This window comes from Patiria miniata, unplaced genomic scaffold, assembly GCF_015706575.1.
Source record: "Patiria miniata isolate m_02_andy unplaced genomic scaffold, ASM1570657v1 HiC_scaffold_27, whole genome shotgun sequence".
NCBI lineage: Eukaryota > Metazoa > Echinodermata > Asteroidea > Valvatida > Asterinidae > Patiria > Patiria miniata.
Genome location: NW_024037066.1, coordinates 3,318,500 through 3,343,420, shown reverse-complemented (window position 1 = coordinate 3,343,420; position 24,921 = coordinate 3,318,500). Strand labels below are relative to the sequence as shown.

General features: G+C 37.3%; 1 protein-coding gene across 1 annotated transcript in view; it reads right to left on the bottom strand.

Moving 5' to 3' along the window:
- LOC119734567 (neurogenic locus notch homolog protein 1-like) overlaps positions 1-24,921 on the bottom strand; it is a 74,206-nt gene that overhangs the window by 466 nt on the left and 48,819 nt on the right. Inside the window, exons 31-32 of the mRNA XM_038208104.1 lie at positions 1,161-1,388; positions 533-733 (exon numbers count right to left, since the gene is read on the bottom strand). Of these exons, the coding sequence (XP_038064032.1) occupies positions 533-733; positions 1,161-1,388 (429 nt within the window). The remainder of the gene's footprint in view (positions 1-532; positions 734-1,160; positions 1,389-24,921) is intronic.

Here is a 24,921-nt window from a genome sequence, read left to right as displayed (position 1 = left end):
CAAAGCCCTGAAAGATTAAATAGAAGTTAATAAGTACTTGCTATTGTTTATTATTGAATGTTAGTGGATAGATTGTGGATGAGTTAATTGTTGAAGTAAAGAGTGTGGATACAGCCCTGGATGGTTTTGGCTGCTACAATACCTAGAATGAGAAATACAAAAACAGAACGTAGCGTTCGCTTTAATTTGTTGATAGAGGGGTTTTAGTGGATATGTAGTGGATGCATTGATTGTTTAAGTAAAGAGTGCTGATACAGCCCTGGATGGTCTGGGCAGCTGCGAAGCCTTGAAAGGGAAATGCCTAAAAAATATAATATTATGGTTGATATGAATGGAAGTGGCAAGTGAGGGAAAAAAAGAAATCCAAGATTTAAAGAAATCAATAGCGATAAAGAAATCAAAGAAAAATACAAATGAAAAAGTGCTGTGTAGATTTGAGGCAAATTGTGATTAATATGAGAATGTGTTAATTTTTTGATTTATCACATTCACAACATAAAATTGAATTTGGAAGTTTGACAACTTTTCTTACCACCGGTTGCCGTGTTCGTTGGTCCACCCACCCACACCTCCACTGTATCGCTCCTATCAGACGTATGCATGGGAAAGTCTCCTTCTAACACCAACTGCTGCCCTCTATAGTCCACCATGATGTTACCACGGTGACGTATCCATGACAACTCTTGCCATTCAGCATCCGATGCGTTGGTAGTGATTGGCAAAACGTTTTCAGCTGTAACAAGATAAAGAAGAATTGTTCACATTTTAACATGTTAGTCTCTGTACCACCCCAAAGATTACAAATATCAATAAATCTGAAAATCAAAGAAAAATAAAACAAATATCACTCCATTGGATGTTTGCAATTTTCTCTACAACAGCGTGTGCCTAGTTCCAACTCATTTTGCTAGAACGTCTCAAATATATCAGGCATGCAACTTGGATGTCATAACAAACAAGACATTCCGGAGCTTTACAAGAGTCTCTGCAGTTTGTCACTTTTAAATGGCATACAAGAGAAGTAAAAACAGAGGAAATCAGCTGATCTGAGGAAAGATTGCAAACCAGATTTGATTGTCCCAAGTGGGTGCCTTTTTGTGCCAATAAATAGGATTACAGTACATAAAGACGTGAACCCCACTCCATCTTAACCCACTCACCTATTCCAAACCTTGTTTCAAGCTGCAACGATCCCGATGTTTCATCCAGACTAATCAGCATATGATCCACTCTCGTGTTGGTCTTACTAAACAGTCTGATGAGCATGATGACGCCCGTCACATCGCGGGTCCGGAAACTCACGCCAAACTGATCGCCAAAGCTGACCAGTTGGGTGTCGACAATCAGTCGAAGACTACTGTCCTGGCCGTTAAATGTAGACGCACTCACTGCATTGGAGAGAAAAGTTTTTCACCAACTTTTGTCAGTAACAATATTTTGGGACACAATGTGAAATATTCTTCACTTATTGTACAGCAAACTGATAGAGGTAATTTCAAATCTCTTGAGAATTTACTAAAAGCAATTATTAGTCAAATCATAATTCAATCAAATTAGATATCGTAACTTCAACGTTTTCCATAGCCGGCATCATCGAAAAAGTCAGTTTTTCACCTAAAAATCCAACTTTAACAAAATTGCTCAAAAGTTCACACGAGGTGCCTAGAGGCCACAACTGAATTCTCTGAAGAGTTCAACTCATTACATTCAGTATCCAGTGAGAAAGAAAACTTTAAGATGTTTTACAAAATTCACCCAAAACTTCAACGTTTTCCATGGCCGGCATCATCGAAAAAGTCAGTTTTTCACCCAAAATTCAACTTTACCAAATTCGCTCAAAAGTTCACACGAGGTGCCTAGAGGCCTGAATTGAATTCCCTGAAGAGTTCAACTCATTACATTCAGTATCCAGTGAGAAAAGAAAACTTTTTTAATTTTTTACAAAATGCCCCCAAAACTTCAAAGTTTTCCATAGCCGGCATCATCGAAAAAGTCAGTTTTTCACCCAAAAATCCAACTTTACCAAAATTGCTCAAAAGTTCACACGAAGTGCCTAGAGGCCAGAAATAAATTCCTTGACAAGTTTAACTCATTACATTCAGTATCCAGTGAGAAAAGAAAACGTTTTGATTTTTTACAAAATGCCCCCAAAACTTCAATGTTTTCAGCCGGCATCATCGAAAATGTCAGTTTTTCACAATCCAACTTCACAAAAATTGCTCAAAGTTCACACGAGGTGCCTAGAGGCCAGAAATGAATTCCCTGAAGAGTTCAACACATCACATTCAGTATCCAGTGAGAAAAGAAAACTTTTTGATTTTTTACACAATTCACCTAAAATTTCAACGTTTTCCATAGCCGGCATCATCGAAAAAGTCAGTTTTTCACCCAAAAATCTGAATTCACCAAATTTGCTCAAAAGTTCGCACGAGGTGCCTAGAGGACAGAAACGAATTCCCTGAAGAGTTCAACTCATTACATTTAGTATCCAGTGAGAAAAGAAAACTTTTTGATTTTTTACAAAATGCCCCCAAAACTTCAACGTTTTCCATAGCCGGCATCATCGAAAAAGTCAGTTTTTCACCCAAAAATCTGAATTCACCAAATTTGCTCAAAAGTTCACACGAGGTGCCTAGAGGCCAGAAACGAATTCCCTCAAGAGTTCAACTCATTACATTCAGTATCCAGTGAGAAAAGAAAACTTTTTGGGTTTTTTCAAAATGCCCCCAAATTTCAACGTTTTCCATAGCCGGCATCATCAAAAAAGTCAGTTTTTCACCCAAAAATCCAACTTTACCAAAATTGCTCAAAAGTTGACACGAAGTGCCTAGAGGCCAGAAATAAATTCCTTGACAAGTTTAACTCATTACATTCAGTATCCAGTGAGAAAAGAAAACGTTTTGATTTTTTACAAAATGCCCCCAAAACTTCAATGTTTTCAGCCGGCATCATCGAAAATGTCAGTTTTTCACAATCCAACTTCACAAAAATTGCTCAAAGTTCACACGAGGTGCCTAGAGGCCAGAAATGAATTCCCTGAAGAGTTCAACACATCACATTCAGTATCCAGTGAGAAAAGAAAACTTTTTGATTTTTTACACAATTCACCTAAAATTTCAACGTTTTCCATAGCCGGCATCATCGAAAAAGTCAGTTTTTCACCCAAAAATCTGAATTCACCAAATTTGCTCAAAAGTTCGCACGAGGTGCCTAGAGGACAGAAACGAATTCCCTGAAGAGTTCAACTCATTACATTTAGTATCCAGTGAGAAAAGCAAACGTTTTGATTTTTTACAAAATGCCCCCAAAACTTCAATGTTTTCAGCCGGCATCATCGAAAATGTCAGTTTTTCACAATCCAACTTCACAAAAATTGCTCAAAGTTCACACGAGGTGCCTAGAGGCCACAAATGAATTCCCTGAAGAGTTCAACACATCACATTCAGTATCCAGTGAGAAAAGAAAACTTTTTGATTTTTTACACAATTCACCTAAAATTTCAACGTTTTCCATAGCCGGCATCATCGAAAAAGTCAGTTTTTCACCCAAAAATCTGAATTCACCAAATTTGCTCAAAAGTTCGCACGAGGTGCCTAGAGGACAGAAACGAATTCCCTGAAGAGTTCAACTCATTACATTTAGAATCCAGTGAGAAAAGAAAACTTTTTGATTTTTTACAAAATGCCCCCAAAACTTCAACGTTTTCCATAGCCGGCATCATCGAAAAAGTCAGTTTTTCACCCAAAAATCTGAATTCACCAAATTTGCTCAAAAGTTCACACGAGGTGCCTAGAGGCCAGAAACGAATTCCCTCAAGAGTTCAACTCATTACATTCAGTACCCAGTGAGAAAAGAAAACTTTTTGGTTTTTTTCAAAATGCCCCCAAATTTCAACGTTTTCCATAGCCGGCATCATCAAAAAAGTCAGTTTTTCACCCAAAAATCCAACTTTACCAAAATTGCTCAAAAGTTCACACGAAGTGCCTAGAGGCCAGAAATAAATTCCGTGACAAGTTTAACTCATTACATTCAGTATCCAGTGAGAAAAGAAAACGTTTTGATTTTTTACAAAATGCCCCCAAAACTTCAATGTTTTCAGCCGGCATCATCGAAAATGTCAGTTTTTCACAATCCAACTTCACAAAAACTGCTCAAAGTTCACACGAGGTGCCTAGAGGCCAGAAATGAATTCCCTGAAGAGTTCAACACATCACATTCAGTATCCAGTGAGAAAAGAAAACTTTTTGATTTTTTACACAATTCACCTAAAATTTCAAAATTTTATCAAAACTTTATCAAAATTGCTCAAAATGTCACACGAGGTGCCTAGAGGCCACAAATGAATTCCCTGAAGAGTTCAACTCATTACATTCAGTATCAAGTGAGAAAAGAAAACTTTTTTTTTTTTTTTAAATGCCCCCAAAACTTCAACGTTTCCATAGCCGGCATCATCGAAAAAGTCAGTTTTTCACCTAAAAATCCAACTTTAACAAAATTGCTCAAAAGTTCACACGAGGTGCCTAGAGGCCACAACTGAATTCTCTGAAGAGTTCAACTCATTACATTCAGTATCCAGTGAGAAAGAAAACTTTTTGATTTTTTACAAAATTCACCCAAAACTTCAACGTTTTCCATAGCCTGCATCATCGAAAAAGTCAGTTTTTCACCCATAAATCCAAGATTCACCAAATTTGCTCAGAAGTTCACACGAGGTGCCTAGAGGCCAGAAACAAATTCCCTGAAGAGTTCAACTCATTACATTCAGTATCCAGTGAGAAAAGAAAACTTTTTTAATTTTTTACAAAATGCCCCCAAAACTTCAAAGTTTTCCATAGCCGGCATCATCGAAAAAGTCAGTTTTTCACCCAAAAATCCAACTTTACCAAAATTGCTCAAAAGTTCACACGAAGTGCCTAGAGGCCAGAAATAAATTCCTTGACAAGTTTAACTCATTACATTCAGTATCCAGTGAGAAAAGAAAACGTTTTGATTTTTTACAAAATGCCCCCAAAACTTCAATGTTTTCAGCCGGCATCATCGAAAATGTCAGTTTTTCACAATCCAACTTCACAAAAATTGCTCAAAGTTCACACGAGGTGCCTAGAGGCCAGAAATGAATTCCCTGAAGAGTTCAACACATCACATTCAGTATCCAGTGAGAAAAGAAAAGTTTTTGATTTTTACAAAATGCCCCCAAAACTTCAACGTTTTCCATAGCCGGCATCATCGAAAAAGTCAGTTTTTCACCCAAAAATCTGAATTCACCAAATTTGCTCAAAAGTTCACACGAGGTGCCTACAGGCCAGAAAACGAATTCCCTGAAGAGTTCAACTCATTACATTTAGTATCCAGTGAGAAAAGAAAACTTTTTGATTTTTTACAAAATGCCCCCAAAACTTCAACGTTTTCCATAGCCGGCATCATCGAAAAAGTCAGTTTTTCACCCAAAAATCTGAATTCACCAAATTTGCTCAAAAGTTCACACGAGGTGCCTAGAGGCCAGAAACGAATTCCCTCAAGAGTTCAACTCATTACATTCAGTATCCAGTGAGAAAAGAAAACTTTTTGGGTTTTTTCAAAATGCCCCCAAATTTCAACGTTTTCCATAGCCGGCATCATCGAAAAAGTCAGTTTTTCACCCAAAAATCCAACTTTACCAAAATTGCTCAAAAGTTCACACGAAGTGCCTAGAGGCCAGAAATAAATTCCTTGACAAGTTTAACTCATTACATTCAGTATCCAGTGAGAAAAGAAAACGTTTTGATTTTTTACAAAATGCCCCCAAAACTTCAATGTTTTCAGCCGGCATCATCGAAAATGTCAGTTTTTCACAATCCAACTTCACAAAAATTGCTCAAAGTTCACACGAGGTGCCTAGAGGCCAGAAATGAATTCCCTGAAGAGTTCAACACATCACATTCAGTATCCAGTGAGAAAAGAAAACTTTTTGATTTTTTACACAATTCACCTAAAATTTCAACGTTTTCCATAGCCGGCATCATCGAAAAAGTCAGTTTTTCACCCAAAAATCTGAATTCACCAAATTTGCTCAAAAGTTCGCACGAGGTGCCTAGAGGACAGAAACGAATTCCCTGAAGAGTTCAACTCATTACATTTAGTATCCAGTGAGAAAAGCAAACGTTTTGATTTTTTACAAAATGCCCCCAAAACTTCAATGTTTTCAGCCGGCATCATCGAAAATGTCAGTTTTTCACAATCCAACTTCACAAAAACTGCTCAAAGTTCACACGAGGTGCCTAGAGGCCACAAATGAATTCCCTGAAGAGTTCAACACATCACATTCAGTATCCAGTGAGAAAAGAAAACTTTTTGATTTTTTACACAATTCACCTAAAATTTCAACGTTTTCCATAGCCGGCATCATCGAAAAAGTCAGTTTTTCACCCAAAAATCTGAATTCACCAAATTTGCTCAAAAGTTCGCACGAGGTGCCTAGAGGACAGAAACGAATTCCCTGAAGAGTTCAACTCATTACATTTAGTATCCAGTGAGAAAAGAAAACTTTTTGATTTTTTACAAAATGCCCCCAAAACTTCAACGTTTTCCATAGCCGGCATCATCGAAAAAGTCAGTTTTTCACCCAAAAATCTGAATTCACCAAATTTGCTCAAAAGTTCACACGAGGTGCCTAGAGGCCAGAAACGAATTCCCTCAAATGTTCAACTCATTACATTCAGTATCCAGTGAGAAAAGAAAACTTTTTGATTTTTTACAAAATTCACCCAAAACTTCAACGTTTTCCATAGCCTGCATCATGGAAAAAGTCAGTTTTTCACCCATAAATCCAACATTCACCAAATTTGCTCAAAAGTTCACACGAGGTGCCTAGAGGCCACAAATGAATTCCCTGAAGAGTTCAACTCATTACATTCAGTATCCAGGGAGAAAAAAAAACTTTTTGATTTTTTACAAAATGCCCCCAAAACTTCAATGTTTTCCATAGCCGGCATCATCGAAAAAGTCAGTTTTTCACCCAAAAATCTGAATTCACCAAATTTGCTCAAAAGTTCACACGAGGTGCCTAGAGGCCAGAAACGAATTCCCTCAAGAGTTCAACTCATTACATTCAGTATCCAGTGAGAAAAGAAAACTTTTTGGTTTTTTTCAAAATGCCCCCAAATTTCAACGTTTTCCATAGCCGGCATCATCAAAAAAGTCAGTTTTTCACCCAAAAATCCAACTTTACCAAAATTGCTCAAAAGTTCACACGAGGTGCCTAGAGGCCACAAATGAATTCCCTGAAGAGTTGAACTCATTACATTTAGTATCCAGTGAGAAAAGAAAAGTTTTTGATTTTTACAAAATGCCCCCAAAACTTCAACGTTTTCCATAGCCGGCATCATCGAAAAAGTCAGTTTTTCACCCAAAAATCTGAATTCACCAAATTTGCTCAAAAGTTCACACGAGGTGCCTACAGGCCAGAAAACGAATTCCCTGAAGAGTTCAACTCATTACATTCAGTATCCAGTGAGAAAAGAAAACTTTTTGGTTTTTTTCAAAATGCACCCAAAACTTCAACGTTTTCCATAGCCGGCATCATCGAAAAAGTCAGTTTTTCACCCAAAAATCCAACTTTATCAAAATTGCTCAAAATGTCACACGAGGTGCCTAGAGGCCACAAATGAATTCCCTGAAGAGTTCAACTCATTACATTCAGTATCAAGTGAGAAAAGAAAACTTTTTTTTTTTTTTTAAATGCCCCAAAACTTCAACGTTTCCATAGCCGGCATCATCGAAAAAGTCAGTTTTTTCACCCAAAAATCCAACTTTACCAAAATTGCTCAAAAGTTCACACGAGGTGCCTAGAGGCCACAAATGAATTCCCCGAAGAGTTCAACTCATTAAATTCAGTATCCAGTGAGAAAAGAAAACTTTTTGATTTTTTACAAAATTCACCCAAAACTTCAACGTTTTCCATAGCCTGCATCATCGAAAAAGTCAGTTTTTCACCCATAAATCCAAGATTCACCAAATTTGCTCAGAAGTTCACACGAGGTGCCTAGAGGCCAGAAACAAATTCCCTGAAGAGTTCAACTCATTACATTCAGTATCCAGTGAGAAAAGAAAACTTTTTTAATTTTTTACAAAATGCCCCCAAAACTTCAATGTTTTCAGCCGGCATCATCAAAAATGTCAGTTTTTCACAATCCAACTTCACAAAAATTGCTCAAAGTTCACACGAGGTGCCTAGAGGCCACAAATGAATTCCCTGAAGAGTTCAACACATCACATTCAGTATCCAGTGAGAAAAGAAAACTTTTTGATTTTTTACACAATTCACCTAAAATTTCAACGTTTTCCATAGCCGGCATCATCGAAAAAGTCAGTTTTTCACCCAAAAATCTGAATTCACCAAATTTGCTCAAAAGTTCGCACGAGGTGCCTAGAGGACAGAAACGAATTCCCTGAAGAGTTCAACTCATTACATTTAGTATCCAGTGAGAAAAGCAAACGTTTTGATTTTTTACAAAATGCCCCCAAAACTTCAATGTTTTCAGCCGGCATCATCGAAAATGTCAGTTTTTCACAATCCAACTTCACAAAAATTGCTCAAAGTTCACACGAGGTGCCTAGAGGCCACAAATGAATTCCCTGAAGAGTTCAACACATCACATTCAGTATCCAGTGAGAAAAGAAAACTTTTTGATTTTTTACACAATTCACCTAAAATTTCAACGTTTTCCATAGCCGGCATCATCGAAAAAGTCAGTTTTTCACCCAAAAATCTGAATTCACCAAATTTGCTCAAAAGTTCGCACGAGGTGCCTAGAGGACAGAAACGAATTCCCTGAAGAGTTCAACTCATTACATTTAGTATCCAGTGAGAAAAGAAAACTTTTTGATTTTTTACAAAATGCCCCCAAAACTTCAACGTTTTCCATAGCCGGCATCATCGAAAAAGTCAGTTTTTCACCCAAAAATCTGAATTCACCAAATTTGCTCAAAAGTTCACACGAGGTGCCTAGAGGCCAGAAACGAATTCCCTCAAGAGTTCAACTCATTACATTCAGTACCCAGTGAGAAAAGAAAACTTTTTGGTTTTTTTCAAAATGCCCCCAAATTTCAACGTTTTCCATAGCCGGCATCATCAAAAAAGTCAGTTTTTCACCCAAAAATCCAACTTTACCAAAATTGCTCAAAAGTTCACACGAAGTGCCTAGAGGCCAGAAATAAATTCCTTGACAAGTTTAACTCATTACATTCAGTATCCAGTGAGAAAAGAAAACGTTTTGATTTTTTACAAAATGCCCCCAAAACTTCAATGTTTTCAGCCGGCATCATCGAAAATGTCAGTTTTTCACAATCCAACTTCACAAAAACTGCTCAAAGTTCACACGAGGTGCCTAGAGGCCACAAATGAATTCCCTGAAGAGTTCAACACATCACATTCAGTATCCAGTGAGAAAAGAAAACTTTTTGATTTTTTACACAATTCACCTAAAATTTCAACGTTTTCCATAGCCGGCATCATCGAAAAAGTCAGTTTTTCACCCAAAAATCTGAATTCACCAAATTTGCTCAAAAGTTCGCAGGAGGTGCCTAGAGGCCACAAATGAATTCCCTGAAGAGTTCAACTCATTAAATTCAGTATCCAGTGAGAAAAGAAAACGTTTTGATTTTTTACAAAATTCACCCAAAACTTCAACATTTTCCATAGCCGGCATCATCGAAAAAGTCAGTTTTTCGACCAAAAATCCAACTTTACCAAAATTGCTCAAAAGTTCACACGAGGTGCCTACAGGCCACAAATGAATTCCCTGAAGAGTTCAACTCATTAAATTCAGTATCCAGTGAGAAAAGAAAACTTTTTGGTTTTTTTCAAAATGCCCCCAAATTTCAACGTTTTCCATAGCCGGCATCATCAAAAAAGTCAGTTTTTCACCCAAAAATCCAACTTTACCAAAATTGCTCAAAAGTTCACACGAGGTGCCTAGAGGCCACAAATGAATTCCCTGAAGAGTTCAACTCATTACATTCAGTATCCAGTGAGAAAAGAAAAAATTTTTTTTTTTTTAAATGCCCCCAAAACTTCAACGTTTTCCATAGCCGGCATCATCGAAAAAGTCAGTTTTTTCACCCAAAAATCCAACTTTACCAAAATTGCTCAAAAGTTCACACAAGGTGCCTACAGGCCACAAATGAATTCCCTGAAGAGTTCAACTCATTAAATTCAGTATCCAGTGAGAAAAGAAAACATTTTGATTTTTTACAAAATTCACCCAAAACTTCAACATTTTCCATAGCCGGCATCATCGAAAAAGTCAGTTTTCCACCAAAAATCCAACTTTACCAAAATTGCTCAAAAGTTCACACGAGGTGCCTACAGGCCACAAATGAATTCCCTGAAGAGTTCAACTCATTAAATTCAGTATCCAGTGAGAAAAGAAAACTTTTTGATTTTTTACAAAATTCACCCAAAACTTCAACGTTTTCCATAGCCGGCATCATCGAAAAAGTCGGTTTTTCAACCAAAAATCCAACTTTACCAAAATGGCTCAACAGTACACAAGAGGTGCCTAGAGGCCAGAAACGAATTCCCTGCAGAGTTCAACTCATTACATTCAGTATCCAGTGAGAAAAGAAAACGTTTTATTTTTTACAAAATGCCCCCAAAACTTCAACGTTTTCAATAGCCGGCATCATCGAAAAAGTCAGTTTTTCACCCAAAAATCCAACTTTACCAAAATTGCTCAAAAGTTCACACGAGGTGCCTAGAGGCCACAAATGAATTCACTGAAGAGTTCAACTCATTACATTCAGTATCCAGTGAGAAAAGAAAACTTTTTGTTGTTTTTAAAATGCCCCCAAAACTTCAACGTTTTCCATAGCCGGCATCATCGAAAAAGTCAGTTTTTCACCCAAAAATCCAACTTTACCAAAATTGCTCAAAAGTTCACACGAGGTGCCTAGAGGCCACAAATGAATTCCCTGAAGAGTTCAACTCATTAAATTCAGTATCCAGTGAGAAAAATAAACTTTTTGATTTTTTACAAAATTCACCCAAAACTTCAACGTTTTCCATAGCCGGCATCATCGAAAAAGTCAGTTTTTCACCCAAAAATGCAACTTTACCAAAATTGCTCAAAAGTTCACACGAGGTGCCTAGAGGCCAGAAACGAATTCCCTGAAGAGTTCAACTCATTACATTCAGTATCCAGTGAGAAAAGAAAACTTTTTGATTTTTTACAAAATTCACCCAAAAGTTCAACGTTTTCCATAGCCGGCATCATCGAAAAAGTCAGTTTTTCACCCAAAAATCCAAGTTCACCAAATTTGCTCAAAAGTTCACACAAGGTGCCAGAGGCCAGAAACGAATTCCCTGAAGAGTTCAACTCATTACATTCAGTATCCAGTGAGAAAAGAAAACTTTTTGATTTTTTACAAAATTCACCCAAAACTTCAACATTTTCCATAGCCGGCATCATCGAAAAAGTCAGTTTTTCACCCAAAAATCCAAGTTCACCAAATTTGCTCAAAAGTTCACACGAGGTCCCTAGAGGCCAGAAACGAATTCCCTCAAGAGTTCAACTCATTAAATTCAGTATCCAGTGAGAAAAGAAAACTTTTTGATTTTTTACAAAATTCACCCAAAACTTCAACGTTTTCCATAGCCGGCATCATCGAAAAAGTCAGTTTTTCACCAAAAAATCCAACTTTACCAAAATTGCTCAAAAGTTCACACAAGGTGCCTAGAGGCCAGAAACGAATTCCCTCAAGAGTTCAACTCATTAAATTCAGTATCCAGTGAGAAAAGAAAACTTTTTGTTGTTTTTTAAAATGCCCCTAAAACTTCAACGTTTTCCATAGCCGGCATCATCGAAAAAGTCAGTTTTTCACCCAAAAATCCAACTTTACCAAAATTGCTCAAAAGTTCACAAGAGGTGCCTAGAGGCCAGAAACGAATTCCCTGAAGAGTTCAACTCATTACATTCAGTATCCAGTGAGAAAAGAAAACGTTTTGATTTTTTACAAAATGCCCCAAAACTTCAACGCTTTCCATAGCCGGCATCATCGAAAAAGTCAGTTTTTCACCCAAAAATCCAACTTTACCAAAATTGCTCAAAAGTACACAAGGGGTGCGTAGAGGCCACAAATGAATTCCCTGAAGAGTTCAACTCATTACATTCAGTATCCAGTGAGAAAAGAAAACTTTTTGTTGTTTTTTAAAATGCCCCAAAAACTTCAACGTTTTCCATAGCCGGCATCATCGAAAAAGTCAGTTTTTCACCCAAAAATCCAACTTTACCAAAATTGCTCAAAAGTTCACACGAGGTGCCTAGAGGCCACAAATGAATTCCCTGAAGAGTTCAACTCATTAAATTCAGTATCCAGTGCAAAAAGAAAACTTTTTGATTTTTTACAAAATTCACCCAAAACTTCAACGTTTTCCATAGCAGGCATCATCGAAAAAGTCGGTTTTTCACCCAAAAATCCAACTTTACCAAAATTGCTCAAAAGTTCACAAGAGGTGCCTAGAAGCCAGAAATGAATTCCCTGAAGAGTTCAACTCATTACATTCAGTATCCAGTGAGAAAAGAAAACGTTTTGATTTTTTACAAAATGCCCTCAAAACTTCAACGTTTTCCATAGCCGGCATCATCGAAAAAGTCGGTTTTTCAACCAAAAATCCAACTTTACCAAAATTGCTCAAAAGTTCACAAGAGGTGCCTAGAAGCCAGAAATGAATTCCCTGAAGAGTTCAACTCATTACATTCAGTATCCAGTGAGAAAAGAAAACTTTTTGATTTTTTACAAAATGCCCCCAAAACTTCAGCGTTTTCCATAGCCGGCATCATCGAAAAAGTCGTTTTTCACCCAAAAATCCAACTTTACCAAATTGCTCAAAAGTACACAAGAGGTGCCTAGAGGCCAGAAACGAATTCCCTGAAGAGTTCAACTCATTACATTCAGTATCCAGTGAGAAAAGAAAACGTTTTGATTTGTTACAAAATGCCCCAAAACTTCAGCGTTTTCCATAGCCGGCATCATCGAAAAAGTCGGTTTTTCACCCAAAAATCCAACTTTACCAAAATTGCTCAAAAGTACACAAGAGGTGCCTAGAGGCCAGAAACGAATTCCCTGAAGAGTTCAACTCATTACATTCAGTATCCAGTGAGAAAAGAAAACGTTTTGATTTGTTACAAAATGCCCCCAAAACTTCAACGTTTTCAATAGCCGGCATCATCGAAAAAGTCAGTTTTTCACCCAAAAATCCAACTTTACCAAAATTGCTCAAAAGTTCACACGAGGTGCCTAGAGGCCACAAATGAATTCCCTGAAGAGTTCAACTCATTACATTCAGTATCCAGTGAGAAAAGAAAACTTTTTGTTGTTTTTTAAAATGCCCCAAAACTTCAACGTTTTCCATAGCCGGCATCATCGAAAAAGTCGGTTTTTCACCCAAAAATCCAACTTTACCAAAATTGCTCAAAAGTTCACACGAGGTGCCTAGAGGCCAGAAACGAATTCCCTGAAGAGTTCAACTCATTACATTCAGTATCCAGTGAGAAAAGAAAACTTTTTGATTTTTTACAAAATTCACCCAAAAGATCAACGTTTTCCATAGTCGGCATCATCGAAAAAGTCAGTTTTTCACCCAAAAATCCAAGTTCACCAAATTTGCTCAAAAGTTCACACAAGGTGCCAGAGGCCAGAAACGAATTCCCTGAAGAGTTCAACTCATTACATTCAGTATCCAGTGAGAAAAGAAAACTTTTTGATTTTTTACAAAATTCACCCAAAACTTCAACGTTTTCCATAGCCGGCATCATCGAAAAAGTCAGTTTTTCACCCAAAAATCCAACTTCACCAAATTTGCTCAAAAGTTCACACGAGGTGCCTAGAGGCCAGAAATGAATTCCCTGAAGAGTTCAACTCATTACATTCAGTATCCAGTGAGAAAAGAAAACTTTTTGATTTTTTACAAAATGCCCCCAAAACTTCAACGTTTTCCATAGCCGGCATCATCGAAAAAGTCAGTTTTTCACCCAAAAATCCAACTTTACCAAAATTGCTCAAAAGTTCACAAGAGGTGCCTAGAAGCCAGAAATGAATTCCCTGAAGAGTTCAACTCATTACATTCAGTATCCAGTGAGAAAAGAAAACTTTTTGATTTTTTACAAAATTCACCCAAAACTTCAGCGTTTTCCATAGCCGGCATCATCGAAAAAGTCGGTTTTTCACCCAAAAATCCAACTTTACCAAAATTGCTCAAAAGTACACAAGAGGTGTCTAGAGGCCAGAAACGAATTCCCTGCAGAGTTCAACTCATTACATTCAGTATCCAGTGAGAAAAGAAAACTTTTTGATTTTTTACAAAATGCCCCCAAAACTTCAACGTTTTCAATAGCCGGCATCATCGAAAAAGTCAGTTTTTCACCCAAAAATCCAACTTAACCAAAATTGCTCAAAAGTTCACACGAGGTGCCTACAGGCCACAAATGAATTCCCTGAAGAGTTCAACTCATTAAATTCAGTATCCAGTGAGAAAAGAAAACGTTTTGATTTTTTACAAAATTCACCCAAAACTTCAACATTTTCCATAGCCGGCATCATCGAAAAAGTCAGTTTTCCACCAAAAATCCAACTTTACCAAAATTGCTCAAAAGTTCACACGAGGTGCCTACAGGCCACAAATGAATTCCCTGAAGAGTTCAACTCATTAAATTCAGTATCCAGTGAGAAAAGAAAACTTTTTGATTTTTTACGAAATTCACCCAAAACTTCAACGTTTTCCATAGCCGGCATCATCGAAAAAGTCGGTTTTTCAACCAAAAATCCAACTTTACCAAAATGGCTCAACAGTACACAAGAGGTGCCTAGAGGCCAGAAACGAATTCCCTGCAGAGTTCAACTCATTACATTCAGTATCCAGTGAGAAAAGAAAACGTTTTAATTTTTTACAAAATGCCCCCAAAACTTCAACGTTTTCAATAGCCGGCATCATCGAAAAAGTCAGTTTTTCACCCAAAAATCCAACTTTACCAAAATTGCACAAAAGTTCACACGAGGTGCCTAGAGGCCACAAATGAATTCCCTGAAGAGTTCAACTCATTACATTCAGTATTCAGTGAGAAAAGAAAACTTTTTGTTGTTTTTTAACATGCCCCCAAAACTTCAACGTTTTCCATAGCCGGCATCATCGAAAAAGTCAGTTTTTCACCCAAAAATCCAACTTTACCAAAATTGCTCAAAAGTTCACACGAGGTGCCTAGAGGCCACAAATGAATTCCCTGAAGAGTTCAACTCATTAAATTCAGTATCCAGTGAGAAAAATAAACTTTTTGATTTTTTACAAAATTCACCCAAAACTTCAACGTTTTCCATAGCCGGCATCATCGAAAAAGTCAGTTTTTCACCCAAAAATGCAACTTTACCAAAATTGCTCAAAAGTTCACAAGAGGTGCCTAGAGGCCAGAAACGAATTCCCTGAAGAGTTCAACTCATTACATTCAGTATCCAGTGAGAAAAGAAAACTTTTTGATTTTTTACAAAATTCACCCAAAAGTTCAACGTTTTCCATAGCCGGCATCATCGAAAAAGTCAGTTTTTCACCCAAAAATCCAAGTTCACGAAATTTGCTCAAAAGTTCACACGAGGTGCCTAGAGGCCAGAAACGAATTCCCTCAAGAGTTCAACTCATTAAATTCAGTATCCAGTGAGAACAGAAAACTTTTTGATTTTTTACAAAATTCACCCAAAACTTCAACGTTTTCCATAGCCGGCATCATCGAAAAAGTCAGTTTTTCACCCAAAAATCCAACTTTACCAAAATTGCTCAAAAGTTCACACAAGGTGCCTAGAGGCCAGAAACGAATTCCCTCAAGAGTTCAACTCATTAAATTCAGTATCCAGTGAGAAAAGAAAACTTTTTGTTGTTTTTTAAAATGCCCCTAAAACTTCAACGTTTTCCATAGCCGGCATCATCGAAAAAGTCAGTTTTTCACCCAAAAATCCAACTTTACCAAAATTGCTCAAAAGTTCACAAGAGGTGCCTAGAGGCCAGAAACGAATTCCCTGAAGAGTTCAACTCATTACATTCAGTATCCAGTGAGAAAAGAAAACGTTTTGATTTTTTACAAAATGCCCCCAAAACTTCAACGCTTTCCATAGCCGGCATCATCGAAAAAGTCAGTTTTTCACCCAAAAATCCAACTTTACCAAAATTGCTCAAAAGTACACAAGGGGTGCGTAGAGGCCACAAATGAATTCCCTGAAGAGTTCAACTCATTACATTCAGTATCCAGTGAGAAAAGAAAACTTTTTGTTGTTTTTTAAAATGCCCCAAAAACTTCAACGTTTTCCATAGCCGGCATCATCGAAAAAGTCAGTTTTTCACCCAAAAATCCAACTTTACCAAAATTGCTCAAAAGTTCACACGAGGTGCCTAGAGGACACAAATGAATTCCCTGAAGAGTTCAACTCATTAAATTCAGTATCCAGTGCAAAAAGAAAACTTTTTGATTTTTTACAAAATTCACCCAAAACTTCAACGTTTTCCATAGCAGGCATCATCGAAAAAGTCGGTTTTTCACCCAAAAATCCAACTTTACCAAAATTGCTCAAAAGTTCACAAGAGGTGCCTAGAAGCCAGAAATGAATTCCCTGAAGAGTTCAACTCATTACATTCAGTATCCAGTGAGAAAAGAAAACGTTTTGATTTTTTACAAAATGCCCTCAAAACTTCAACGTTTTCCATAGCCGGCATCATCGAAAAAGTCGGTTTTTCAACCAAAAATCCAACTTTACCAAAATTGCTCAAAAGTTCACAAGAGGTGCCTAGAAGCCAGAAATGAATTCCCTGAAGAGTTCAACTCATTACATTCAGTATCCAGTGAGAAAAGAAAACTTTTTGATTTTTTACAAAATGCCCCCAAAACTTCAGCGTTTTCCATAGCCGGCATCATCGAAAAAGTCGGTTTTTCACCCAAAAATCCAACTTTACCAAAATTGCTCAAAAGTACACAAGAGGTGCCTAGAGGCCAGAAACGAATTCCCTGAAGAGTTCAACTCATTACATTCAGTATCCAGTGAGAAAAGAAAACGTTTTGATTTGTTACAAAATGCCCCCAAAACTTCAACGTTTTCAATAGCCGGCATCATCGAAAAAGTCAGTTTTTCACCCAAAAATCCAACTTTACCAAAATTGCTCAAAAGTTCACACGAGGTGCCTAGAGGCCACAAATGAATTCCCTGAAGAGTTCAACTCATTACATTCAGTATCCAGTGAGAAAAGAAAACTTTTTGTTGTTTTTTAAAATGCCCCCAAAACTTCAACGTTTTCCATAGCCGGCATCATCGAAAAAGTCGGTTTTTCACCCAAAAATCCAACTTTACCAAAATTGCTCAAAAGTTCACACGAGGTGCCTAGAGGCCAGAAACGAATTCCCTGAAGAGTTCAACTCATTACATTCAGTATCCAGTGAGAAAAGAAAACTTTTTGATTTTTTACAAAATTCACCCAAAACTTCAACGTTTTCCATAGCCGGCATCATCGAAAAAGTCAGTTTTTCACACAAAAATCCAACTTCACCAAATTTGCTCAAAAGTTCACACGAGGTGCCTAGAGGCCAGAAATGACTTCCCTGAAGAGTTCAACTCATTACATTCAGTATCCAGTGAGAAAAGAAAACTTTTTGATTTTTTACAAAATGCCCCCAAAACTTCAACGTTTTCCATAGCCGGCATCATCGAAAAAGTCAGTTTTTCACCCAAAAATCCAACTTTACCAAAATTGCTCAAAAGTTCACAAGAGGTGCCTAGAAGCCAGAAATGAATTCCCTGAAGAGTTCAACTCATTACATTCAGTATCCAGTGAGAAAAGAAAACTTTTTGATTTTTTACAAAATTCACCCAAAACTTCAGCGTTTTCCATAGCCGGCATCATCGAAAAAGTCGGTTTTTCACCCAAAAATCCAACTTTACCAAAATTGCTCAAAAGTACACAAGAGGTGTCTAGAGGCCAGAAACGAATTCCCTGCAGAGTTCAACTCATTACATTCAGTATCCAGTGAGAAAAGAAAACGTTTTGATTTTTTACAAAATGCCCCCAAAACTTCAACGTTTTCAATAGCCGGCATCATCGAAAAAGTCAGTTTTTCACCCAAAAATCCAACTTAACCAAAATTGCTCAAAAGTTCACACGAGGTGCCTACAGGCCACAAATGAATTCCCTGAAGAGTTCAACTCATTAAATTCAGTATCCAGTGAGAAAAGAAAACGTTTTGATTTTTTACAAAATTCACCCAAAACTTCAACATTTTCCATAGCCGGCATCATCGAAAAAGTCAGTTTTCCAACAAAAATCCAACTTTACCAAAATTGCTCAAAAGTTCACACGAGGTGCCTACAGGCCACAAATGAATTCCCTGAAGAGTTCAACTCATTAAATTCAGTATCCAGTGAGAAAAGAAAACTTTTTGATTTTTTACAAAATTCACCCAAAACTTCAACGTTTTCCATAGCCGGCATCATCGAAAAAGTCGGTTTTTCAACCAAAAATCCAACTTTACCAAAATGGCTCAACAGTACACAAGAGGTGCCTAGAGGCCAGAAACGAATTCCCTGCAGAGTTCAACTCATTACATTCAGTATCCAGTGAGAAAAGAAAACGTTTTAATTTTTTACAAAATGCCCCCAAAACTTCAACGTTTTCAATAGCCGGCATCATCGAAAAAGTCAGTTTTTCACCCAAAAATCCAACTTTACCAAAATTGCTCAAAAGTTCACACGAGGTGCCTAGAGGCCACAAATGAATTCCCTGAAGAGTTCAACTCATTACATTCAGTATCCAGTGAGAAAAGAAAACGTTTTGTTGTTTTTTAAAATGCCCCCAAAACTTCAACGTTTTCCATAGCCGGCATCATCGAAAAAGTCAGTTTTTCACCCAAAAATCCAACTTTACCAAAATTGCTCAAAAGTTCACACGAGGTGCCTAGAGGCCACAAATGAATTCCCTGAAGAGTTCAACTCATTAAATTCAGTATCCAGTGAGAAAAATAAACTTTTTGATTTTTTACAAAATTCACCCAAAACTTCAACGTTTTCCATAGCCGGCATCATCGAAAAAGTCAGTTTTTCACCCAAAAATGCAACTTTACCAAAATTGCTCAAAAGTTCACAAGAGGTGCCTAGAGGCCAGAAACGAATTCCCTGAAGAGTTCAACTCATTACATTCAGTATCCAGTGAGAAAAGAAAACTTTTTGATTTTTTACAAAATTCACCCAAAAGTTCAACGTTTTCCATAGCCGGCATCATCGAAAAAGTCAGTTTTTCACCCAAAAATCCAAGTTCACCAAATTTGCTCAAAAGTTCTCACAAGGTGCCAGAGGCCAGAAACGAATTCCCTGAAGAGTTCAACTCATTACATTCAGTATCCAGTGAGAAAAGAAAACTTTTTGATTTTTTACAAAATTCACCCAAAACTTCAACATTTTCCATAGCCGGCATCATCGAAAAAGTCAGTTTTTCACCCAAAAATCCAAGTTCACCAAATTTGCTCAAAAGTTCACACGAGGTGCCTAGAGGCCAGAAACGAATTCCCTCAAGAGTTCAACTCATTAAATTCAGTATCCAGTGAGAAAAGAAAACTTTTTGATTTTTTACAAAATTCACCCAAAACTTCAACGTTTTCCATAGCCGGCATCATCGAAAAAGTCAGTTTTTCACCCAAAAATCCAACTTTACCAAAATTGCTCAAAAGTTCACACAAGGTGCCTAGAGGCCAGAAACGAATTCCCTCAAGAGTTCAACTCATTAAATTCATTATCCAGTGAGAAAAGAAAACTTTTTGTTGTTTTTTAAAATGCCCCTAAAACTTCAACGTTTTCCATAGCCGGCATCATCGAAAAAGTCAGTTTTTCACCCAAAAATCCAACTTTACCAAAATTGCTCAAAAGTTCACACAAGGTGCCTAGAGGCCAGAAACGAATTCCCTGAAGAGTTCAACTCATTACATTCAGTATCCAGTGAGAAAAGAAAACTTTTTGATTTTTTACAAAATTCACCCAAAACTTCAACGTTTTCCATAGCCGGCATCATCGAAAAAGTCAGTTTTTCACCCAAAAATCCAACTTTACCAAAATTGCTCAAAAGTTCACAAGAGGTGCCAAGAGGCCAGAAACGAATTCCCTGAAGAGTTCAACTCATTACATTCAGTATCCAGTGAGAAAAGAAAACGTTTTGATTTTTTACAAAATGCCCCCAAAACTTCAACGCTTTCAATAGCCGGCATCATCGAAAAAGTCAGTTTTTCACCCAAAAATCCAACTTTACCAAAATTGCTCAAAAGTTCACACGAGGTGCCTAGAGGCCACAAATGAATTCACTGAAGAGTTCAACTCATTACATTCAGTATCCAGTGAGAAAAGAAAACTTTTTGTTGTTTTTTAAAATGCCCCCAAAACTTCAACGTTTTCCATAGCCGGCATCATCGAAAAAGTCAGTTTTTCACCCAAAAATCCAACTTTACCAAAATTGCTCAAAAGTTCACACGAGGTGCCTAGAGGCCACAAATGAATTCCCTGAAGAGTTCAACTCATTAAATTCAGTATCCAGTGAGAAAAATAAACTTTTTGATTTTTTACAAAATTCACCCAAAACTTCAACGTTTTCCATAGCCGGCATCATCGAAAAAGTCAGTTTTTCACCCAAAAATGCAACTTTACCAAAATTGCTCAAAAGTTCACAAGAGGTGCCTAGAGGCCAGAAACGAATTCCCTGAAGAGTTCAACTCATTACATTCAGTATCCAGTGAGAAAAGAAAACTTTTTGATTTTTTACAAAATTCACCCAAAAGTTCAACGTTTTCCATAGCCGGCATCATCGAAAAAGTCAGTTTTTCACCCAAAAATCCAAGTTCACCAAATTTGCTCAAAAGTTCACACAAGGTGCCAGAGGCCAGAAACGAATTCCCTGAAGAGTTCAACTCATTACATTCAGTATCCAGTGAGAAAAGAAAACTTTTTGATTTTTTACAAAATTCACCCAAAACTTCAACATTTTCCATAGCCGGCATCATCGAAAAAGTCAGTTTTTCACCCAAAAATCCAAGTTCACCAAATTTGCTCAAAAGTTCACACGAGGTGCCTAGAGGCCAGAAACGAATTCCCTCAAGAGTTCAACTCATTAAATTCAGTATCCAGTGAGAAAAGAAAACTTTTTGATTTTTTACAAAATTCACCCAAAACTTCAACGTTTTCCATAGCCGGCATCATCGAAAAAGTCAGTTTTTCACCAAAAAATCCAACTTTACCAAAATTGCTCAAAAGTTCACACAAGGTGCCTAGAGGCCAGAAACGAATTCCCTCAAGAGTTCAACTCATTAAATTCAGTATCCAGTGAGAAAAGAAAACTTTTTGTTGTTTTTTAAAATGCCCCTAAAACTTCAACGTTTTCCATAGCCGGCATCATCGAAAAAGTCAGTTTTTCACCCAAAAATCCAACTTTACCAAAATTGCTCAAAAGTTCACAAGAGGTGCCTAGAGGCCAGAAACGAATTCCCTGAAGAGTTCAACTCATTACATTCAGTATCCAGTGAGAAAAGAAAACGTTTTGATTTTTTACAAAATGCCCCCAAAACTTCAACGCTTTCCATAGCCGGCATCATCGAAAAAGTCAGTTTTTCACCCAAAAATCCAACTTTACCAAAATTGCTCAAAAGTACACAAGGGGTGCGTAGAGGCCACAAATGAATTCCCTGAAGAGTTCAACTCATTACATTCAGTATCCAGTGAGAAAAGAAAACTTTTTGTTGTTTTTTAAAATGCCCCAAAAACTTCAACGTTTTCCATAGCCGGCATCATCGAAAAAGTCAGTTTTTCACCCAAAAATCCAACTTTACCAAAATTGCTCAAAAGTTCACACGAGGTGCCTAGAGGCCACAAATGAATTCCCTGAAGAGTTCAACTCATTAAATTCAGTATCCAGTGCAAAAAGAAAACTTTTTGATTTTTTACAAAATTCACCCAAAACTTCAACGTTTTCCATAGCAGGCATCATCGAAAAAGTCGGTTTTTCACCCAAAAATCCAACTTTACCAAAATTGCTCAAAAGTTCACAAGAGGTGCCTAGAAGCCAGAAATGAATTCCCTGAAGAGTTCAACTCATTACATTCAGTATCCAGTGAGAAAAGAAAACGTTTTGATTTTTTACAAAATGCCCTCAAAACTTCAACGTTTTCCATAGCCGGCATCATCGAAAAAGTCGGTTTTTCAACCAAAAATCCAACTTTACCAAAATTGCTCAAAAGTTCACAAGAGGTGCCTAGAAGCCAGAAATGAATTCCCTGAAGAGTTCAACTCATTACATTCAGTATCCAGTGAGAAAAGAAAACTTTTAGATTTTTTACAAAATGCCCCCAAAACTTCAGCGTTTTCCATAGCCGGCATCATCGAAAAAGTCGGTTTTTCACCCAAAAATCCAACTTTACCAAAATTGCTCAAAAGTACACAAGAGGTGCCTAGAGGCCAGAAACGAATTCCCTGAAGAGTTCAACTCATTACATTCAGTATCCAGTGAGAAAAGAAAACGTTTTGATTTTTTACAAAATGCCCCCAAAACTTCAACGCTTTCCATAGCCGGCATCATCGAAAAATTCAGTTTTTCACCCAAAAATCCAACTTTACCAAAATTGCTCAAAAGTACACAAGGGGTGCGTAGAGGCCACAAATGAATTCCCTGAAGAGTTCAACTCATTACATTCAGTATCCAGTGAGAAAAGAAAACTTTTTGATTTTTTACAAAATTCACCCAAAACTTCAGCGTTTTCCATAGCCGGCATCATCGAAAAAGTCGGTTTTTCACCCAAAAATCCAACTTTACCAAAATTGCTCAAAAGTTCACAAGAGGTGCCTAGAAGCCAGAAATGAATTCCCTGAAGAGTTCAACTCATTACATTCAGTATCCAGTGAGAAAAGAAAACGTTTTGATTTTTTACAAAATGCCCTCAAAACTTCAACGTTTTCCATAGCCGGCATCATCGAAAAAGTCGGTTTTTCAACCAAAAATCCAACTTTACCAAAATTGCTCAAAAGTTCACAAGAGGTGCCTAGAAGCCAGAAATGAATTCCCTGAAGAGTTCAACTCATTACATTCAGTATCCAGTGAGAAAAGAAAACTTTTAGATTTTTTACAAAATGCCCCCAAAACTTCAGCGTTTTCCATAGCCGGCATCATCGAAAAAGTCGGTTTTTCACCCAAAAATCCAACTTTACCAAAATTGCTCAAAAGTACACAAGAGGTGCCTAGAGGCCAGAAACGAATTCCCTGAAGAGTTCAACTCATTACATTCAGTATCCAGTGAGAAAAGAAAACGTTTTGATTTGTTACAAAATGCCCCCAAAACTTCAACGTTTTCAATAGCCGGCATCATCGAAAAAGTCAGTTTTTCACCCAAAAATCCAACTTTACCAAAATTGCTCAAAAGTTCACACGAGGTGCCTAGAGGCCACAAATGAATTCCCTGAAGAGTTCAACTCATTACATTCAGTATCCAGTGAGAAAAGAAAACTTTTTGTTGTTTTTTAAAATGCCCCCAAAACTTCAACGTTTTCCATAGCCGGCATCATCGAAAAAGTCGGTTTTTCACCCAAAAATCCAACTTTACCAAAATTGCTCAAAAGTTCACACGAGGTGCCTAGAGGCCAGAAACGAATTCCCTGAAGAGTTCAACTCATTACATTCAGTATCCAGTGAGAAAAGAAAACTTTTTGATTTTTTACAAAATTCACCCAAAAGATCAACGTTTTCCATAGTCGGCATCATCGAAAAAGTCAGTTTTTCACCCAAAAATCCAAGTTCACCAAATTTGCTCAAAAGTTCACACAAGGTGCCAGAGGCCAGAAACGAATTCCCTGAAGAGTTCAACTCATTACATTCAGTATCCAGTGAGAAAAGAAAACTTTTTGATTTTTTACAAAATTCACCCAAAACTTCAACGTTTTCCATAGCCGGCATCATCGAAAAAGTCAGTTTTTCACCCAAAAATCCAACTTCACCAAATTTGCTCAAAAGTTCACACGAGGTGCCTAGAGGCCAGAAATGAATTCCCTGAAGAGTTCAACTCATTACATTCAGTATCCAGTGAGAAAAGAAAACTTTTTGATTTTTTACAAAATGCCCCCAAAACTTCAACGTTTTCCATAGCCGGCATCATCGAAAAAGTCAGTTTTTCACCCAAAAATCCAACTTTACCAAAATTGCTCAAAAGTTCACAAGAGGTGCCTAGAAGCCAGAAATGAATTCCCTGAAGAGTTCAACTGATTACATTCAGTATCCAGTGAGAAAAGAAAACTTTTTGATTTTTTACAAAATTCACCCAAAACTTCAGCGTTTTCCATAGCCGGCATCATCGAAAAAGTCGGTTTTTCACCCAAAAATCCAACTTTACCAAAATTGCTCAAAAGTACACAAGAGGTGTCTAGAGGCCAGAAACGAATTCCCTGCAGAGTTCAACTCATTACATTCAGTATCCAGTGAGAAAAGAAAACGTTTTGATTTTTTACAAAATGCCCCCAAAACTTCAACGTTTTCCATAGCCGGCATCATCGAAAAAGTCAGTTTTTCACCCAAAAATCCAACTTAACCAAAATTGCTCAAAAGTTCACACGAGGTGCCTACAGGCCACAAATGAATTCCCTGAAGAGTTCAACTCATTACATTCAGTATCCAGTGAGAAAAGAAAACTTTTTGTTGTTTTTTAAAATGCCCCAAAAACTTCAACGTTTTCCATAGCCGGCATCATCGAAAAAGTCAGTTTTTCACCCAAAAATCCAACTTTACCAAAATTGCTCAAAAGTTCACACGAGGTGCCTAGAGGCCACAAATGAATTCCCTGAAGAGTTCAACTCATTAAATTCAGTATCCAGTGCGAAAAGAAAACTTTTTGATTTTTTACAAAA